The sequence below is a fragment of the Eumetopias jubatus genome, unplaced genomic scaffold, assembly GCF_037043125.1.
Source record: "Eumetopias jubatus isolate StellerSeaLion01/CBP00866 unplaced genomic scaffold, mEumJub1_p1.0 scaffold_1, whole genome shotgun sequence".
Classification (NCBI taxonomy): Eukaryota; Metazoa; Chordata; class Mammalia; order Carnivora; family Otariidae; genus Eumetopias; species Eumetopias jubatus.
In genome coordinates this window covers 191,586,298-191,608,103 of record NW_028274807.1, presented here as the reverse complement: position 1 = coordinate 191,608,103, position 21,806 = coordinate 191,586,298, and the positions used below count along the sequence as shown (strand labels likewise).

Below are 21,806 nucleotides of genomic sequence, written 5' to 3'. Positions count from 1 at the left end.
CTCCATCCATATGAACAGACAACCAGAATGTAATCACAGCTTATTTTATAAAACCCATTTCTGAACAAAAATATCTCGAGCTGTTCTGAAGAATCTACATAGACACATAAATGGATGTGCTCTAAACCCCACAAACCAATAGATGGCATTTTCAAAGAAACGACTTAGGGCTGCAAACAGCATCCATTTTGCTCCATTTGGCAGCATGTAGGTTTACATGCTAGGAGACATTTCTCAACAGGAATGAACTGTGAAATTGTTTCCTCCTACCCAACATGCCTCTAAATTGTATTAGATTATGTTAGCCATTTCTGCACCTTGTCATAGAGGCTGTCAGTGCCCCACGAGGCAGTGTGGGTGGACACTGGAGGCAAGGGCCCTGGAATCTGAGACGCTGCCGCAGTATCAGTCAGCATGTTATGCAAAAATAATAAGAATGATTAGACCCAGGCCTAACAATGCGAAGGGAAATGGCTTTGTTGCAAATCTGCACACCGGGTGATATGATGAGGTAAACCATGTGGATTTCAATTCCTAGACTGTAAACTTCTCGGGAAGTGATTACCATTGTTTCCCACCTCCATCCAAAGTCAAGCATCACCCTGTGAGCACAAGTGGATTCTTTGACTCTGAGGAAAACAATCTATGAATATATGCCGTGTTTTAGCTATTGGCATCTTAGCGTCAACTCTTCAAAACCCAAATTTCCCTGCTTTGTGAATTGCATGCTATCTTTAACTTTAATCATAAACACATAAAACTAAGAAGGTAATTATGTTGCAGAAAGAAAAATCTTCCCAGAGCAAAATGTAAATGAAAGACTTTGGGGATATTGGTTGTTCTGTGACATTAATTAAGCTAACTGGAAACTGACACTCTTAAATATATGTATGTGTGTGGACATGAGTACGGGTACAAGTATGGGTGTGGGTACAAATCTTAGTTCTCTGGAGTAGTTGTAGATACTTCAATGAAGCTAATGTGGCCACTTCCGCTCCCACAGGGCACCAGTGTGCTCTCCTGATAGACCTGCACGCACACGCCTTCATTCCCATCATGTCTGCGTTGCTCTGATCACAATAACACTTAATTCAGGAAATCAAGAGACTACCTGCCTCTTACGTGTTCAGAGCCTCCGCAGGCAGAACTTTCAATCCAGAATTCAGGTTAGATGCTTGTTTATCCAAGGGGTAGACTTAGAGACTTATCTTTTCATTTCTTATATTTTTTTTCATATTCATTATCAGCATCTTTTAAATTTAAACTTAAATTTTAGAGTTCTGTGTTTTAGGATCCAGGTGTGGGATACTATTTGTAAGAAATATAATAAATACGTATCTTAAAAGAATCATAGTTTTCAGTTTTAAGTTAACTTACATGTATTACATGATTCAATTTATCCCATTTTTATATGATGATCTATGTTGACCTCATAACTTTATCATTGTCTTTATTTATGGTCCAATGATGTCTTTGTGCCAATTCTTTCAAGCTGCTGGATTTATGGAGCCAAGAGCCAAACCACATAATCTGCAAGTTTTCTGAAACAGCTAAATAATAATTTTCTAGGAAACTGGGTGGATAACCTGCTGGCAAATGGGATTGACAGCATTTTATTTTTTGCTTTGGAATTTGGCTTTTTACTTTACTGTGTAAAAATGTAAATTAATTTTCCCTAAATGAATGAACATTTGATTGGCTAAATAAAATATGCTGTCTGGTTGGTGAATTTTCTTATATTCTATCTTTGGGAATCAAATATTAAAAGAGATATTTAAAGTTACATGGTATTACATAGAAATATTAGCTAATCCAACATTATGAAGTATATTTTCTATGTAGGGCAGTGTTCCCTCTGATGGTGGAACTAGGTTTCATATGTAAAATCCATAATGAGTCTCAATGAAAGTCGCAGAATCACGAAGCTGGAAGTGACCTGAGAGAACATGAAACTCAAATCCTTTCCTTTACACATGAGGGTGTTCATATTATTGGTGAGGTCTGGACAGGTTGAGAGGCTTGTCAGAGATCAGATACTGGGTTAGTAGCAGAATTAGGACGGGAATTGGGTCCTCTTTCTCCTTTTACCAAAACAAAAGGCTCTACTCTCTAACATATCTGAACTATCACATTCATTTGTTCAGATTACAAACCCTGACTTTGTTATAATTTGGACCAAAGCTGCATTTCCAGTTACCTTAAAAGTTTACTCATACACAGATAAAAAGAGCTTATGAGCTGAAAGATTGTAAGAGACATATTTACATGTCAAGAGACAATGGATTTTAAGAATGTTAAAACACCTTTTTATATACTCTGAAATTACAAACTCAATTTTGAACTCCTTATTTTATCTATTTATGATAGTCGCAATTCTCCCTACTACATAACATGAAAAAATGACCAGATCATGTATACAGACCAGGAACACTTAGAAGGGATTACTAATAAAGACCATTTACTCTACCTCTGTTAATATTCTGGGCACCATTAAAAGTCCCGTAAAACATGTAGGTGGTCTCCTGGCAGCCATGTTAGTTTTACATGGCTGGGTTGGCTGTTCATTGCTGACTGGACCAAAAGTGGATACTTGGCCCAAGCTAGGCCAATCACATTCTCTCTCCTGGAAAGTAGGAATTGGGATTCAGGCATAGCCTGTCAGGCTCGGCATGTATTATGAACTGTAATACATAAACTCAAGAGCTGTCAGACAGCCATATGTTGACTGGAAACAGAAAGCTGGTGCTTAGAGAGAAGAATGGAACAGACAGGAAGAAGCAAGCAGAGATGGAGTGAGGATACTGCCTGGCTGCCTCTCAGCATTCTGGTCTGTTCCCTTCCTGAGGCCTGGCTGCCCTTGCGTTCCAGGGGACAGCCCTGTATTCTTTTTAATTTTTTATTTTTATTTAAATTAGGTAACCAAGATATAGTAAGTACATTAGTTTCAGATGTAGAGTTCAATAATTCATCAGTTGCGTGTAACAGTGCTCATCACACCACGTGCCCTCCTTACTGTCCATCACCCATTTACCCCATCCCTACACCCACCTCCCCTCCCAGCAACCCTCAGTTTGTTTCCTATGGTTGAGAGTCTCTCATGGTTTTTTTCTCCCTCTCCGATGACTTCCCATTCTGTTTTCCCTCCCTTCTCCTATGGTCCTCTGCCCTGTTTCTTATATTCCACATAGGAGTGAAACCGTATGATAATTGTCTTTCTCTGATTGACTTATTTAGCTCAGCATAATACCGTACTCCAGTTCCATCCACGTCGATGTAAATGGTTAAGTATTCATCCTTTCTGATGAGCCCTGTATTCTTATTTAACAAATACTTCCTGTCTCTCTCTGTCTCTCTTTTAAGACTAGTTAAGTTGTTTTTGATATGTTCAACTATAATTCAGACACTGTAATAAATATCACACTCTAAGGGTGCCTGGTGGCTCAGTTAGTTCAACGTCTGACTTTGGCTCAGTTCACGATCCTGGGGTCCTGGGGTTGAGCCCCGTGTGGGGCTCCCTGCTCAGTGGGGAGCCTGCTTCTCTCTGTCCCTCCCCCTGCTCGTGCTCTCTCTGTCTCTCTCTGAAATAAATAAATAAAATCTTAAAAAAAAATAAATATCACACTCTAGAGCCAGAGCTACACTACTCTCACTGGTGTTTTGGTCTGTTTTATGGGACAACCCACAGTGCAGGTGAGAGAGCTGGACAATGAGATGCATTTACAACAACTAATCCTGCAGATGGAGCTAAAGTTAGACTGATTTTTAATAAATTCCTAGTATTTAATAAACTGTAATAAAATGATACTGATTTGTACTGATAAATGAATTTATTTTTTTAGAAAACCATATAATACTACACATATTTCAAAACACAAATTCCAATTTGCTTGTCTTTAGTGAGCCTAAGATAATGAGATTTTTCTATATTGATGAATGACTCATAATGCCAATGACATTTTTGAAATAATGAAATAATTTTAGGATTAACTTTAGAAATTTTGAAAAAAGAGAATGGCCTTTGAACTGATATAAGCTATCTTGATAAATTTAAAGGGACCAGATAATACCAAAAAATTCATGCCTAAAATGTACTAAACATCACACACTGATTAAAATGAAATATCTATGCAAATAGAATAATATGGAATAAATTAACACTTGAAGAGAGCTTGCTGAGTGCCAGAAACTGTGCTATGAATTTTTCATGTGTTCATTCATATGATTATCCCAAAAGAGCAGGGGGTAATTATTATGCCCGGATGACCCTGAATTAAATGGCTTGCTCAAAGTCCTACAGCTAGTAAAAGGCAGAGGTGCCATTTAAACCTAGGTAGACTGTTAACCACCATACCACAGTGATCTAAATAAGAAAAGTAGACTGAACTAAGCCTTCTAAAGAAAAGAACTTTGGAAGCTCTTTTTTGTGACACTAAGAAAAATGCACAATCTTTTAAATAATTAAGAAATAAGATACTTAGCTTATTAATGATTCTTACCGGGGGTTAGAAGGAGAAGGTGGATTCATTTCTTTCTGATAGTGACGACCCTGGTTGACAGGCTGTAAAAAAAGACAAACCATTCGTGAGGTGCTAACCAGGGTAATGCTCTTTACATACACTTTCGCATGCACTATCATTGCTGTCATTTTTTCCTGAGGAACAATCTGCAAGAAGGGGCTGTTTATTTCATTGAGGACCTACGGGCTGTTTGGGAGATCCAGCTTAACAAGGTGGTACACATGAGAAAAAACAGGTTATTTTAATGGCCAGTCACTGCACAAGATAGCATCTATGGTGCAATTAAAGTTCATGTGTGGACCCTTCCTCCTTGTGGAGTTTTTACACCATTAACATTCATTGATCTTTCCAGCTACAGTAAAATAAAAGGTATCTCATGGAGCTAGTGCTGCACAGCAGGTATCAGCAGTAACTCAGAGACCCAGAGACAAGGATTATATATTTATAACTCCACGTCAGGAAGTTTGCAAGGATAACTTGCACTTTCGCTAATGGAATTACACATGTAAATCTCAGGTGAAAGTGGTCATTTCCCCAAGTGTATAATAAAACCTCAAGCATTAATCAGTGAATTGAAAAAAATGGTGCCAGTCCCTAACAAAAATGTGAAATCTCAACTTTTCCTACTGCGAGGAACTTTTACATTACTATTTCAAAACACTGCTAAACAAATGTCCACAATAGCCAAACTGTGGAAAGAGCCAAGATGTCCATCGACAGATGAATGGATAAAGAAGATGTGGTATATATATATATACAATGGAATATTATGCAGCCATCAAAAGGAATGAAATCTTGCCATTTGCAATGACGTGGATGGAAGTGGAGGGTATTATGCTGAGTGAAATAAGTCAATCAGAGAAAGACATGTATCATATGACCTCACTGATATGAGGAATTCTTAATCTCAGGTAACAAACTGAGGGTTGCTGGAATGGTGGGGGGTGGGAGGGATGGGGTGGCTGGGTGATAGACATTGGGGAGGGTATGTGCTATGGTGAGTGCTGTGAATTGTGCAAGACCGTTGAATCACAGGTCTGTACCTCTGAAACAAATAATACATTATATGTTAGAAAAGAAGAAGAAGAAGAAGATAGCAGGAGGGGAAGAATGAACGGGGGGAATCGGAGGGGGAGACGAACCATGAGAGACGATGGACTCTGAGAAACAAACTGAGGGTTCTAGAGGGGAGGGGGGTGAGGGGATGGGTTAGCCTGGTGATGGGTATTAAAGAGGGCACGTTCTGCGTGGAGCACTGGGTGTTAAACGCAAACAATGAATCATGGAACACTACATCAAAAACTAATGATGTAATATATGGTGATTAACATAACATAATAAAAAAAAAAACACCACTAAACAACTACATCCCCAAATAAGCTTTAAACTCTTGCCTACAGTGGAATTTGATGTTTTTCCTTTGTTCTACAAAGGGAGAAAATTCCGTTATATCTGATACACATTCTCTTTTTGAGCATCAGCAAGCAGGATTTTTCTTATGTGGTTAACAGCCATGTAATTCTAATATGAAAATCATTTTTAACATTCTCATTTTATTACAAGTTGGAATTTGGTATACATTTTTGAATTGCATCTAAAGGATTTCCATTACCTCCTAACCCAACAGGGTTCGTGTTAAGCTTTTCTCACCCATAATGTGGGTATGGCAATGGCACCCGTACATATAGAGCCCGGAGGGAAACGGCGTGGCAATGGCGCCCACACATATAGAGCCCGGAGGGAAACGGCGTGGCAATGGCGCCTATACATATAGAGCACATGTTCCTTATTTTCCACATACTCCTTATTTCAATGGGTCCTAAAATATTAAAGATGTGGGTCATGGGGATTCTTTAGAGTAAACTGTCTTCCTCTATAAATAATCTCTTGGAAGTGTTCCTTTAATTTAAATCAAACACCCTGTCTGATAATCACAGTCACTTAGCCTGACTCTTTGTGATGCACCATGAATTTAAATGTTCTCAGATACTTTGGTAATTGAACCGGTATCAATGCATCACCATTTCAGTAATAAGAAACAACAGCTGGGAGAACAGTGGAAGGAAAAACATGTCATAAGACATATTTGATCTCACTGGAGAAATAAGACTTCCAGTAATTTGCAAGTGAAATTTAGTTTTATGATTTAGGCTTTATTATTTCACAGCAAAAAAGGAATTAGTAAGCAAAGGGCCTAACGGGTTCTCTAGAGAATCTCACACTGGTGCAGAAATACTCCCGATAATATGTTCATTGGTATTCGCCCAGTAGTTCAGCTGTACTGGGACCTTCAGTGAATGGGCCTCTGCCGATTTGCTTCCAGAGGCATTTCCATAACTCTCTATGCATCACAGTTCTTGTATTCAGCAAATTTCCATTTTCTTAATTTTATACTATTAATTCTATTTACACCTGTCTCTAACCCCCTTATTCCAAATGACTTACTCCATCCTCTGGAGAATAGAAATGGCTACAGAATCCTGTCTTGTTTGTGAGTCAGCTCTCAGACTACACAGACTGACCCTTTCTGCATTTGCTCATGTCTATATAAAACCGATCCAGTGATGCAAATAGCAAAAAAGAACACAGTCAACAAAAGTCACATTTGTAGTGGTTTCTAAGTGTTAGAAAACAACAACAACAAAATAACCAGTGGAAATGTTTTGAAATAGTAACGAGTGCTAACGTGAGGGAACAGAAAAGTAAAGGAAAAAAGATCCCGTTAAAATAGTTGTAGGGTAATGGACCCCAGTCTGAACACCCGATTCTTTAACTTCATTTTTAGTATACGTGCTGCCGAAGCGAGCACTCTTTAATGTCATTTTTAGTGCTGAAAACTAGTTACCAAGTTGTTGCCCCCAAATATTTTATTCAACAACCCACTTCCATTTAAAGATGGCGTATCAGGGCAGAGCCTTCTGGCTGCCACACGTAGCTGTTGTCCATGGACTTACATGCCCCGACTGCTAGGGACTCAGTTGGGGAAGGATGCAAGTCTTGTTTTGGAGTGGGTACCATACAAAACTGGTGGCCCCAATTCCCTTTCTTTGTACATGTCTCCTAATTTCATAATCAGACCAGGGACAGGAGGGGATTACAGCAATGATGCAGCTAAAAAGCTCCTTCAAGGTATTTCAGTTCCCATAACTTTGCTTTGATGCTCTGAAAGGGCAGAGCTTTCACTTGGATGAGGTCTTTTTATTTTCCTAGGTCCAAACCAGAACAAACGAGAATGTGCCTAATGGTTTCTTTCTTTCTTTTTTTTTTTTAAGAACAAAACAGGTATATTTCTATTGGACTACCTGATACAGAGTGCCGAATGGTTTCTAAAAGCTCTCTGAACATGGTGGACTTGGGAGGAACATGATACGATGTCTGAGGCCAGATGTCCCATCCACAAACAGAACCAGATCTGTTTTGATACATATGCAGCAGTAAACCTATTTCTACTAATCCTAGGTAGGTAATATCCGACGAAAGCACCAGGTTAAAAAAAAATTGTTTTTTGACTTTGGAATTCAGTCATATTCAGGGAATACCATAGGAAGCAGCAAAAGAAGAACAACCAATACCTACAGACAACTATGACAATAATCATGGCACTGGCTGACATTTAATCAGCAAATACTCTGTGTTAAATCCTTGGTAGATATCTCATTTGTCCCTCACAGTAATTCTGTGAAACAGACAGGATTAACAACTGCATCTAACAGAAGAGGAAATTCAGACACTGGGTGCTAACCCAAGGTCACGCCAGCCAGGAAATAGTGGAGCCAGAGTTTGAACCCAGTTCACCACAGTTTACCCTCTTAGCCATTAGGTTGTAGTGCTTAATCCAGCTCAGAGGTTCACCTACAGTGGTGAATACCAAAGTCTTTGAAAACACATATGATAAAACTCAGGTCAGGTTATGGCAGCAAAAAAAAAAAAAAAAAGTGGTCTGAAATATTTATTTGAGATCTATAAGATGACCTCCTCACCATAAATTAAATTCATTTGATTTCAATCTTATGACATATCACTATATATTTAAAATTAAAGAAGACAAGTTTTGCCACATTGCTAAATGTGGGACAAACATAAGGTATACTAGATAATACTTCGAGGGGCGCCTGGGTGGCTCAGTTGGTTAAGCGTCTGCCTTTGGTTCAGGTCATGACGGTCCAATCAGGGTCGTCGGATCGAGCCCCGCATCGGGCTCCCTGCTCAACAAGGCGGCCTGTTTCTCCCTCTCCCTCTGCCGCTCCCACTGCTTGTGTTCTCCTGCTCTCTCTCTGCCAAATAAATAAATAAAATAAATAAATAAAATCTTTTAAAAAAAGATAATACTTTGAGAATGAGGAAAGTTTATTTCATGGGGTGACTTTCATAGTCACTAAACACAGAACAACTCACACATTTCAGTATTACATTGACTCTAATATCAGTTTTCATATATCATTTCTATAGTGGTATAAGAACATCTGCTCATCTGATTTATCTGCTGCTTTGCACAATCAACTACTTACCTTTTTAGTTCAGGAGAATTAAAAGAAAACTCATTACACCCAAAAAGAGCTGAGAAGCTAATGAATCTGTAGATCAGAGCAAATTAAGACCTATTAACTGTAAAGAGCCTGAAATGCCCATATATTATATACTGGACACGTAGCAGCCAACAATCATCACGTAAAACGCTGATATGCTGATGAGCAAAGAAATGGAACAGATCCTAGAAACTGAGGACCTTGTCCTTTTGGTGGCGCTGTTGCTATGCGCTAGTGTCAGGAAAACGGAACTCCTAAAATTTGCCACTGAGCACAAGAAGCTTTGCTTTTCCATGATCCAGCTGCTAGAAATTTGGGGGTGAGGGAGAGAAGTGAAGGCTAAATAAAAGAACAGGAGATAAGATAATCCTGCCATGTTAAAAGGTAAAGACAATATTTTCATGGTGTTATGTAAAACCTATGAAAATGGCAAAAATGTTGCAAGGTTAATCAAGACCATAAATAACTTGTCTGAGAACCTCACCATATGCTTGTAATTTTATTAAGTGCATTTTGCCTTGTTTTTCTCCAGATATTATGCTGTGCAATGTGCCATGTTGATGGATGCATGCAATGAACATTTTTTTTTTTTAAACAAGCTGAGGAGACTTACATGCTTGATATTAGATTATGGGAATTCTTAACTTGAAGGAATGATGGTTTTAGGTCTTCAGCTTACAAGATAGTGTGCACATGAGGCATGCTTTTCTTGAATCTCAGGTAGAGGCAGGACAGAGAAATAATGAAATATTGAAATAATAAAATAACGAAAGGGCTTATTTGTAAAGCTTTGAGGGGATAAGTCTGGATTTTAGTGGTTAAGCTCACATCAAAACAAGCACAACAGAACCTCTACCTCTCCTTATAGCCCTCAGTAGTCACAAAAAGGGGAAATATCCTAGAAATCTTTTCTGATCACTCAAGTGGCCCTTTGAGGAGAGTAACTTCAGGGGAGCAGCAGGTAACAACGAGCTTACTCTATTAGGCACTGGGCACGTGCATCCCCTGCACTCATTCAATTCTCACCATGCCAATACGAGGAAGGCCTTTTATGATTCCCATTTTGTGGGCCATCGTGCCAGTAAATGGCAGACCTGGGATTTGAGCTCAGGTTGGCTGAAGCAGAGTCTAGATTCCCTTTGGGCATCGCAAAAAGCTATTTCCATTAATAGCTACTCTTTTTCCTTAAAAAGAAACCACACACACACACACACACACACACACACACACACACACACACACATGGTTTTATGTTATTGTCCATCAAAAGCCCTCATCAAAATAAAATTCACTTAAGAATTCATTATAAGCAACTCCTAGCTCCCTTCCTAAGGCTGCCTACAGCCGAGTTTTTGAATAAATCTCATGAGGGCTACTCCTAACAGAACCCCTCCAAAATTGATTACTTGTAGCCTGGTTTCCACAGAAGTTGTAAAGTATTGTTTTAATTGAATTTGGTTCTAAGTTAGAAACTTTGAAAAATTTGTCTGTCAAAGGCCAATGGATTTCTCAGTAGGCTTGATTTATTTGGCAAGAGATGCCTACAAAAGCCAATTTGCTATGAGAAATATGGTTACATTTAATTACACTTTTAAATGACTAATTTATTATATCTAAACACCTTTTAAACAGTACACATGACTCTGAACTGTACAGATGCCGAGGAAAGCTGAGGAATCAGAACTTGTAGTAAACACAATAGATTTCGCTAAAGACTCATCACTTTACTCCGCATGGGCTTTCTGGTTTCAGACTACAGCGTGTGTGAAGTCGTTACGTAAAGATGCTAAATTGAATGTGACCTGCTTAAATCTCTGTTTTATACCAGGGTCATCAAGCCCTGTCCGGAGAGAGCTTTTTCCTTTGTCTGTATATTTAATATCCATTTATCAAATCTTGAATGTAAAATATTATCTGCATCGTTCAGGGTTTATTTAAGCAAAGCAAAGCTGATGTTTATTTTGGAATTTTGATGAAAACTACCTTATTGTAGAGTAAAAAGGGATTCTTTTTAATGTTTCTGATTGATTTATTCAGTCGATGACTAATAACCAGTGACTCTGTGTGACCTCATGCCAGGCACTGTGCTCAGTGTGGTACTGCCTTCAAGGAGCTCACGACCAGGCCTCGGCCACATCACTAACAATGGTTCCCTGATGTGGTAAATGCTAACATTGAGACTGAAGATAATGGAAACCCACAGAAGGAGGAAATAATTCTGTGCAGGGTGGTGGAGTGTCGGAGAGGGTTTCACGAAGCAGTGATGTTTGGGTTGGGCCTTGGAAAATAAGGGAGTGTTCTGGGTAGAGAAGAGGGATGGAGGGTCTCCCCAGGCAGAGGGAAGAGCACGATGAGCAATGACATGACTGACATGATCTGGACACAGGGCATGGCAGTGATGGGCATGCTGCATGGTGCAACTAGGGCATGGGGGCCTTCTGGGTGTATGCTGGTTAGGGGTGGGGAGTGATGGTGAGACAAAGAGTCATTCCAAGTTCTGTTCAAGGTGATGGAGAAACAAGGACACTAAGAGGAGATTATCCTGTTCAAGGAGAGACTCCACCCTCACCTCCATAGATTTCTTCTGTTCCTTTTCAGAACTTGGAATTCCTTTCCCCCTCTTTCCACTGATGAGCTTGCACTCATTCTTGAACTCTGACTTAATTGTAGCCTTCTCTGTGAAAGTATCCTTTAAACCAAGAGTAGAATCAACTGCTTTCTCTGACGGGGGCCTCTCTTCTAAGAGCTATTATGAAACTTCATTCTGTCATCACTCAGTGCCCTGACTTACAGTGAGATGTTGACTCTCTGCTTCTCTCCAATATGGTGAACATCTCAAGGCCAGGTCAAGCTTTATTTTTATCCCCAGCATAGTTCACAGCCTATTGTACCACTTAAAAATGAAAGCAAAAAAAAAAAAAACAAGTATGTGGAATGAATTAATGTGAGACAGATAAGCTAGGTTGAGGTGAGAGTTTAACAGTACCCCAACAGCTGGTCTTAACGGTTGCTTCAAGTTAACACACTCCTTACTTGCTGACCTAAGGCCCTTGATCTGTAACAGAACTAACTTAACTTTCTTTGAGATTTGCAGACCACCAGCCTTGAGGAGTGAAGGACCAGAACTTTCCCAGGCTACAGAGGCCAGCAAGTCTGTTGGAAGCCACCTCGGCTTTCAGATGAGCCCAGTAATTTTGTAGCAAGGTGCTGTTCTTTTTCAGGTCACACAAATGAATTTACTCACCTCCCTTTCTGTATCTGCAGAACTTGCCCTCCTTTGCAGGAAGAACACAGTCCTCCTGCACATCGGGAAACAAGAGCCGGACCCCCTTGCACAAGCCCCTAGCACTGAGTTAATGTCTATCCTTGGCACCATTGGGTCTGCATGGAACCAAGATATGTCACAGGCCACTGTACTCCCCTTGCTGATTAACTGCCTTAAACTCCTTTAAAAACCCCTGGGCCAGGCAGAACCCTCCGAGTTGGCCTTTGGACAAGAGTCTGGCTTCTCCCCAGGTGGCTGGCCTCCTGAATAAAGCTCAAACTCCTTTCCAATCCAAACTCATCTGTTGAGTAACAATCTTTCAGGTGACAGGCAGCTGAACTTGGGTTCAGGAACAAGAGTGTCATTGAGATATTCCTAGCTCTAGTGGCAGAAAGGAAGGTCTGTCTCTCACAATGAGGCCTGGAGAAGGACTACAGCAGGCTTTGAAGCTATGTCTGGAGAGATCATCAGGTACAAGGTACAAGCATGTGTGCAGAGTGCATTCAGGAAGTAATAACTTGGACCGAAGCATGGAGTAAAAGGTGAGGAACATGAGAGATGAGCTGGGGGAGGGAAGCAGGTCTCACACCATGGGGGGTCCTGTATGCCAAACCAAAGCGCCAATGGGAACTAGGAAAGGCTTTATGCAGGGAAGAGGTAAGATTAGATCTGGGCTTTAGGAAGATCACTAGTGTGAATAATAATGACAATAATAATGACAAATAACCTTAATTTACTAAATTAATTACTTATTATGTCTCAGATATAGTGCCAAGTGTTTTAAAAGGTCATGGCTTGGACTTGAACCTTGGCCATTTGACCTCAGAACAGATGTTCCTCACCATCAGATGCTTGGACGGGAGGTACAGAGCTACCAGGAGCCTATTGAGGGAACGTGGATGAAAAGTAAAGTGCCAAGGTTATGGTGTTAGGTAGGGAGGGGTAAAATCCCGAGGATTCTTAGGATTTGGAAATGAAGCAGTGGGAGAAGTAGAGATGTACTCCAAATTTCTGGTGGAGTGTCACTGTGGATGGCGGTGGCGCCATTGGGATACATGAAAAGCAGGGTACCATTGTGTTAAATAAAGTTATGAGTTCATTCATTTCTTCTTTTTCACTCTCCCTGTACAACTTCTAAAGAGAAAGGCATGAGCTCTCAGAAAGACCACAGTAGTTCTTGTAAATTGCTCTATTTAAACTCTATATGAGCAACAAGATGCAGAGTTCATTAAGAAATGCAATTTTCCATTTGGTGATAGTTCTAATATTGAAATAGACTGAATTTGATGTAGTAATAAACATATCTTATGAATACCCAAATTGGGCTTTTCAATTATTTTCTCTGTCTAAAAAATAGACTGTTTTCAATTTCTCATTTGGTCAAATGGAGGGGTTATTAGGTTCATTACCAATGGTGTTATTTTTTGGCTGTATACTTTTAGAGCAGAGTAGTTGTGCATGAGGACTCTAGTCCTTACCAGCACAGGACAGTGATGAGAACACGGTATCCAGGGCAACCAAGAGCTCAGCCTTTTCAGTCCATAAATAATCATTCCTCGGTTTGCCCTTTGTAATGTTGGTCTCCAAGCTACTTCATGACAGAATGAGCTTGTTCAGGAGGCCACTGTTCTCTTTCTTTCCATTTAACTGACTGCTGAGGAATATTTTATAAGAAAGGCAATATTTCAGTTCCATTGTAAATTGCATTGGCAAAAATCTGCAACTTACTCTTAATGTTCTTAGATCTGCTACAAGGATACTCTGAGTAACCAGCACACAGGGGTGTTTTTGTTGGATGGGTAGATACTCTTTGGCACCAAGGCTGCTGGAAGCCTTATGCATGTTTGATCATTTAGTTTAATGAAAACATAACTAAGGCAAGGGAAGCCTAGAGGGTGGGCAAAGTAGAGATAAAAAACACTCACGAAAACATCCTTCTTTCCCTAGATCTCCTTAGAGTCAATCTGAATTCCTCCTCCATTAAGACGTGTATGTACTCTCCAGAGCAGAAGTGTCACCATCCGCTGGATATCCATGGTGCCCATTTGGCAAATTAAGTCACACACTGAGAAGTCACCCTATCATGGTGGTTAGGAGCTCAGACTCAGAAGTCATGCCAAGCTAAGTCTGAATCACTACACTCAAGAGTCTCAGTGTTCTCATCTGGAATTGGGAACTCAACAGTGCTTACCACACAAGATAGCAGTAAGGACTGAATTAGGTAACACATAGAAAGCCTAGTGCCAGAACCTCCCAGATTTCTAACATCTACAAAGATGCTGGAGACTTTGAAAAAAAAAATTTCTCAGAAAGAAAATTGTAAAATTAATAAATATTTAATTAGATACGTAAAATGTATGTTATCCACTGTCAACTACACTTGAACTCAGCCTTTACCTAATTGTATATTAATATAAATAAATTTTATATTTCCCTTCAAAAATTGTATAGTAAAAAAGTAATATTTACTGGTGGATGAAAGTGTATTTTAATATGTTTGATTTGATGTTGAATGTGGCCTTATAGGTAAATATAAGTAAATTATAAGTAAATTTCCTTGGGTTCATGGAGGTCTTAAAATGTTTCTAGGTGTTTAAAGAAACAGTAGCTTTAAATACTACTATTAAAATACTGATTTTACTATTCTGCCTTATGATTTTTAAAGCTGTATAGGACTGTTCTATCAGCGTTTCCACTTTGTCTTTCCAATTCAGCCATAAGATCTTCAAGGCCAGAAGTGGGGAAAATAGACTGAGTCAAAATACCAGGCTCTGCTCTGGGCTCCACCACTGACCAGGTGTGGAAGCTTGGGCCCAGGAGAGTTTAGTTTCTTCACCAGAAAGACAGTAAGACTTTGACCTGATCCAACTCTTCTGCTGGTCCATTGTGAGGATGATGGGCCATATTTAAAAGTGCTTTAACTGTATAAACATACAGGAAAAGATAAGCTGTTGAATTGTCTGCAACACCTATCATGGCCCTCAGACACTGGGAGCAGCAAACATCTTTTTTGTTCATTCATTTAACAAATACTCAACCCTCTCTATGTGCCAGGCCTGTGCTAGGAGCTGCGGATACAGTGAGAGACCTAGAATTGACAGTAAAATGATTCCTTTTTGCTTTCAGTGTATGTTCGTATATATCACCACACAATGAACATACATTATCTGAAGGTAAGTAAGACAGCTTAAGAAAAGGCAATGCCCTCAGACCTAAAACACTAATTCAGAATGGGGTCTGAATATTTCTTTCTTTTATTTTATTTGTAAGTAATCTACACACCCAATGCGGGGCTTGAACTCACAACCCCAAGATCAAGCGTTGCCTGCTCTACTGACTGAGCCAGCCAGGTGCTCCTGAATGGGCTCTGAATATTTCTCATAGGCAGGGTTCTCATGTTGGCCCTAGGTTTCCCAGGCAAAGGCTGGGCTTTGTTGGAAAGAAGTTTGCTCCTCATTAAGGCAGTACACAAAGACCCAGAGTCCCGGACTCACTGGTGGCAGGCAGGAGTTCCAGGTAGTCGTGTCGTCGCTGCTGGTACTAATGCTGACGTTACAGTTGTCAACCTGGGATGCGCTCAGGCCGTGGGGAGCCCCCGGGTCCTCCAGTTCTTCATTCTGTTGCCGCCGCAGGCTTGCCAGCATTTGCAACTCGGATTCACTCATCTGGCTGGGCTGATAGTTTCTCCAATCATATTCCTGATCAAGAGAGAAGAAAGGGATGGAGCAAAGGGTCACTGCCCGTTCTTAATTTACAGATCACCAACACATGCTACTCTACAGCCTTAACCCCTTCGGTGGCTCTCCAATGACCAAGGCCCAGATCCTTAACGTGCCCTTATACAACGCCTGCCCCCCGCTCCGCCTCACCTTGTCTTTTTGCTCCTGGCATATCAGCCACACTCATTAAAGTCCTCGAGAGCATCAAGCTCGTGTCTGCCTTAGTGCTAGCCTGTGAGGCCCATGTGCTGGCTAACTCCTACGCGCCCTTTAGGTCCCACATTGTGTCATCTCCCAGGGAAGCCTTTTCTGACAAGCACAAACTGGGGCGGCCCCTCCACTAAGTGTTCTCCTGGAATCAGAAGGTGTTCATTTCTAGCATTCATCAAAATTGCAATTACCTAATGGTTTTTTGGCATTTGCGGGTGGTCTACAAGCTCTACAAAAGCAAACACTGCCTTACACTCACTGTATTTCCCATGTCTGGTGCTTGACCAGTATTTGACTAAACAAATATTCAAAAAGTTTTTTTAAAAAGAAAAATCACTTTCCATATAAAAGTCCAGTTTCAAGAATACTGATGAATTTCATCACTGTGAACATTATGACCAAATACATTCAACTTACAGTAAGGTTGAGAATGACTAATGCTGATAAAAGCCATCGAATAAAATTTGATCTTAAAATGGGAACATGTAAGTTCTGAGCGCCAGAAAGACCTCACAGCTATAATAAACACTTACACTGATATGGACTTTACTATACATGTAATCTGTCAGGCGTTTTTTTCCTCCCATGAATACTACTACAAATCTTTAGAGGCTAATGTAAATATTCTTTCACTGTACAGGGAATAAATTGTCATACGGAATTTTCAAAACCTTTCCTTTCTCTGTGATCTAAACCAAGTTAGATAGCAAAGGTTAATTTCAACATTGCTGAAATGTTAGCATCACATTTGAGTACTGATTTATATCCAGGACTGCCATATAACTTAAAAACAATCTTGAAATTTTCTTATCCATCTGCAAACATTGGTTGTGCTCAAAAAGGTTTATTTCATGGGGTGCCTGGGTGGCTCAGTTGGTTAAGCCCTGCATCGGGCTCCATGCTGGGCATGGAACCTGCTTGGGATTCTCTCTCTCCCTCCCCGCCCTCCACCTCTGTCTCTAAAAAGATAAAAGGTTTGTTTCATGACACACTAGAATTTTTTAGATATTCAAACCTCTACACTTACTTTCTCGGAGGACCCTTTGAGACAGCTACTGCCTTCTCTTCTTTTCTGCCTCACAGGGATATAAAAAGTTAAGAAAATATAATTTAAAAAAAGTCTTGGGTTTCATAAGTTTCTATGATGTTTTGAATAAAGCACTATCATTATCATAATTTTGGGATTATCAAAGCTTGTGATCTAACAATGTAACATAGAGAGTTTCTGGAAAGTTGCTGGTGGAAACTCATTTAAATTTTTACAACCCATGGCTCCAGCCGCCTGGCACCCTGAGAGGCTATGCAATCCCTAATAGGAGATTTCATGAGTATTTAATATGTTTTGAGAGTTCCTGGGACAAAACAGATAGCATAAGAAGAACAAAATTTATATTCCAATGAAAGACACTAAAAAAAAAAAAAGAAAAATAGCAATAATTTGAATTCAGAAGAAATAGTTGGGGGAGTAATGAACGTAAGAAAAGATGCTTGACATCACTGTCATTAGAGAAATAAAAATCAGCACCGCAGTGAAATCCCACTCATAACCACTAGGACTGTTATACAAAAGTTTGATAGCACCAAGGGTTGGTAAGGATGTAAAGAAACTGGAATCCTCACACACTGCTGGTGGAAATGTAAAATGGTGCCACCACTTTGGAAAACAGTTTGGTGGTTCCTCAAAATGTTAAACATCTGCCATGTGGCCCAGCAACTTGCTCCTAGGTATATATCCAAGATAATTGAAAACATATGTTCATACAAAAACTTGAACACAAATGTTCACAGCAGCACCATTCATAACAGCCAGAAGGTGGAAACAACCAAATGTCCATCAACTGATGGATAGATTCTTGTTTATCCACACAATGTAATGTAATTTGCCCATGAAGAGTCACAAAATACTGATACACATGCTACAACATGGATGAACTTTGAAAATATTATGCTAAGTGAAAGAAGTCAGAGACAAAAGGTCACAGATTGTATGATCCCACTTATATGAAATGTCCAGGATGAGCAAATCCATAGAGACAGAAAGCAGATTGGTGGTTGCCTAGGACAGAGAGAGCAGGAATGCGTGTGTAGCCAGTGGGTGTGTAGTTTCTTTGGGAGGTGATGCATACGTTCTGAAATTAAGTTGCTGCAGAATTTCGTGAATATACTGAAAACTGAACTGTACTCTTTAAAAAGCTGATTTCTATGGCATATGAGTTATAGCTCCATAAAAACAAGGTAGTTCAGTCATCACATGTGAAAACAAGACTAGCAGCCTGACTTCAGGCTCAGCGGTAAACAGTAACTTGCTGGGCTTCGCTTCAGTTTTTCTGCCAAGAAATGGAATGAAATGTTCCATTGTGTCACCTGGGCATGTCATTTGGCTTGTTGTTGCCAACACACCTTTACAGTGAGAAAGGAAATTTTATTTTCATTTTAACAATTTTTCTTGAGAAAGCCTTAAGATGTACTCAGTATGATTAATTCATCCATTCATTTCATGTATTTAATCTACAAACCTGTACTGTGCCTCAGGTACAACCCTAGGTGTTAGGACAGAAAACAAGAGAGAATGGGAAGTGGTTAAGCCAGACAGATCTGGGTCTGGGCCCTTGTGCCACCGGTTACCAGCTGGATGTGACTGGGCAAATTAACCTCTCCGTGCCTCAGTTTCTTCATCTGTAAAATGGAACTATAGTATATACTTCACGTGATTTTCAATGGGCTAAATGAAATAATGCATGTAAAATACTTAGCATAGTACCTGACAAACAGCTATACGAAGGGTCTCCAAACTTATGATGTGCACCTGTATGAAAAAATGTGTGTGTATGTACCTTCTAATATATGTTTGTTTATAAATGAAACACATGGGCGCCTGGGTGGCTCAGCTGGTTAAGTGTCTGCCTTCGGCTCAGGACATGATCCCAGCATCCTGGGATTGAGCCTGCTTCTCCCCCTCCCACTATTGTTCCCCCTGCCTGTGCTTTCTCGCTTTCTGTCAAATAAATAAATAAAATCTTTAAAAATAAATAAAAATAAACAAAACACATGTATAGCTATATTAAACTAGTATACATAGTATAAAACAAACAGAAAAATAGAAATTAAAATGGTTGAGTTTAAAAAAATGGGAATAGTTTCTTCCTCAAGCCCAATGGATGGTTTTTGGTGCACACCTCCTTGGGTGAGTACATCCTTCTTAGGAGGACCGCTGAGGTGGCCATCAATACATGTGCTCCCTGTTATTATTGTTCTTTCTTCTCATTTTCTCTGTTCTCCCCTCCCCCAGTCTCTCATCTATTCTGTACTATGTCAGGAGCTGGGAGTATAGAGAAAATAAGACACCCCCTGTCCTCATGGAGCTCACAGTCAAGAAAGGGAGACATAACAGGCATTATAAGTCAGAGTGTTATATGTACCCAGATCAACACTACAACACAGATATGTCTAAGATGCTTGAAGAACGCAGCTTGGCAGTGATTAACTACCCCGCAGATTTGGAAGACGCCTCGCAGGAGTCCAAGGTGGCATTGATGGTAATTAAATTTGTTGACAAAGGGAATGAGTGGCCTTCAGAGGGAGTGAAGTCTCTCCACCACTGGAAGTACTGAAGCAGAGGCTGGGGAAATGGCGCCTGCTGGGAATACTGCAGTCATCTGCAGTGTTGGAAATGCACCCATCAGTTCATTCATTAGTAAGTATCTACAAATACTTACTGAGACCCTATTATGGGCCAGGAACTGTTGATGCTCAGTCTGCTCAGAGCTCTGAATTTCCATGAATTTATTTCCTACAACAGTAAAATGTATTCTGACAACACATTGGAAGAGCAGGCGAAAATGAGCAGAGATAAAGAAGTGACTTTTTCCAGGGTCATGGATAGAGCAACTGGTGGCAGAGACAGGTAATTAACTTAGTCCCCCGATACAGTCTTGATTCGTAATCTCTTAAGCCATTTCAAAATCACCGGAAAGGCTAAATCATTTAAATTATATATTTTTCAAAAGAAGGCTTGCAAGAAAGTCTTCACATTAAAGGGGACTCCAGCACAAGATGGCATCTAACTAAATTATACAACTTGTGAGAGGCAAGTGTCCTATCTAATTCTATCTCCAAAAGCCTCAAATGTTATGTATAACCCAATTTTGTCTCAAAATATCCTTGTAGGAAAGAAGGGAGACATTATCAGTTGGATTTGTTTTAGGAAGGAGGAAATGGGCTCTAGGCTATACAATTCAGCTGTGCTCAGATTCCCAGGCAAGTTCTTCCCTCATGAAACCAGGTGAACCACTCATCTTCTTTGATCTTCAAACATTTTTAGAAGTCACAGAGACAAGTGAGATGTGGCCCCTGCTTTCACAGGCCTTACAATCTAGTAGGGCAATCAAGAGCTAGAAAGAAATGAGCAGGGGCGCCTGGGTGGCTCAGTCGTTAAGCGTCTGCCTTCGGCTCAGGTCATGATCCCAGGGTCCTGGGATCGAGTCCCGCCTGGGATCGAGTCCTGCATCAGGCTCCTTGCTCCACAGGAAGCCTGCTTCTCCCTCTCCCACTCCCCTTGCTTGTGTTCCCTCTCTCACTTTGTCTCTCTCCGTCAAATAACTAAATAAAATCTTAAAAAAAAAAAAGAAACGAGCATAAAATAAGGCAGCATAAGGGGTACCTGGGTGGCTCAGTTGGTTATGTGTCTGACTCTTGATCTCAGGGTTGTGAGTTCAAGCCCTGTGTTGGGCTCCACACTGGGCATGAAACCTACTTAAAAAAAAAAAAAGGAGCCTATAACTGGGTATAGTACTAGTTCATCACACAGAGTCTTGATCATGATTAAAAGGAAAATGGGTAATTCCAGCAAGTTGATAAAACACAACAAACAAAAGTAACCTTACAACTTGATGCTCTTTGCCTAATCTCTCAAGATGTTAAGGCAGAATAGCTTAATCCATCAAACATGTGCCTATAGAATGTTGTGAGTCTCAGATAAGATCTGGTTTTACTGAACTGTTCTAAGTTCTAAGGCTAAGTTCACAATGGTGGTGTAGAGCCAAAATGAGACATGGCCATGGGTTAATAAGATCAGGTGAAGAAACTCATTCCCTTCTATATGGATGGGAGAGTAATAAAATTGGGAGAAACTGGGCTGTTATTCTCACTCTGGAACCTATAAAATCTCTGAGACTCTCTTTCTGAATCAGCTCTGCATTGTGACAGGGCCTGACACCAGAGCATAGGGGACACCATGTAAAAAAAACTCTAAATAAAGGTCTACCGAACTATCCCTGACTCTTTGTGTTCTTTTAAGTTACACCAAGACACAGAAACTACTACTACAAAGGGGATGGTGGCTGTTAGAACAGAACAAAATGTAAAAGGCATGTAAGGAAAGGGAGATAGACCAAATAGTCTGGCATTTCAGAAAAGAGAGAGGTCACCTCTTGTAGGATCAGTCAAGCTTCATGGAGGAGATGGGTCTCTACGCTGGACCTCGAAGGATAAGAAGGGTGATATGGCAGCATATTCTAACCATCAGGCAGAACAACATGGGACAAGCTGGAAGTACGGAGCTTACATTCAT

General features: G+C 40.2%; 1 protein-coding gene across 4 annotated transcripts in view; it reads right to left on the bottom strand.

The window, feature by feature from the left end:
* CFAP20DC (CFAP20 domain containing) overlaps positions 1-21,806 on the bottom strand; it is a 266,263-nt gene that overhangs the window by 47,510 nt on the left and 196,947 nt on the right. For 3 of the 4 annotated variants that reach the window (XM_088021961.1, XM_028110418.1, XM_028110419.1), the window contains 2 exons: positions 15,803-16,006; positions 4,497-4,558 (listed from right to left, as the gene is read on the bottom strand). In XM_088021961.1, coding sequence (XP_087878087.1) covers positions 4,497-4,558; positions 15,803-16,006 — 266 coding nt within the window. Of the gene's footprint in view, positions 1-4,496; positions 4,559-15,802; positions 16,007-17,264; positions 17,310-21,806 lie in introns of all 4 variants that reach the window. The other variant, XM_088021957.1, reaches the window with a different exon arrangement.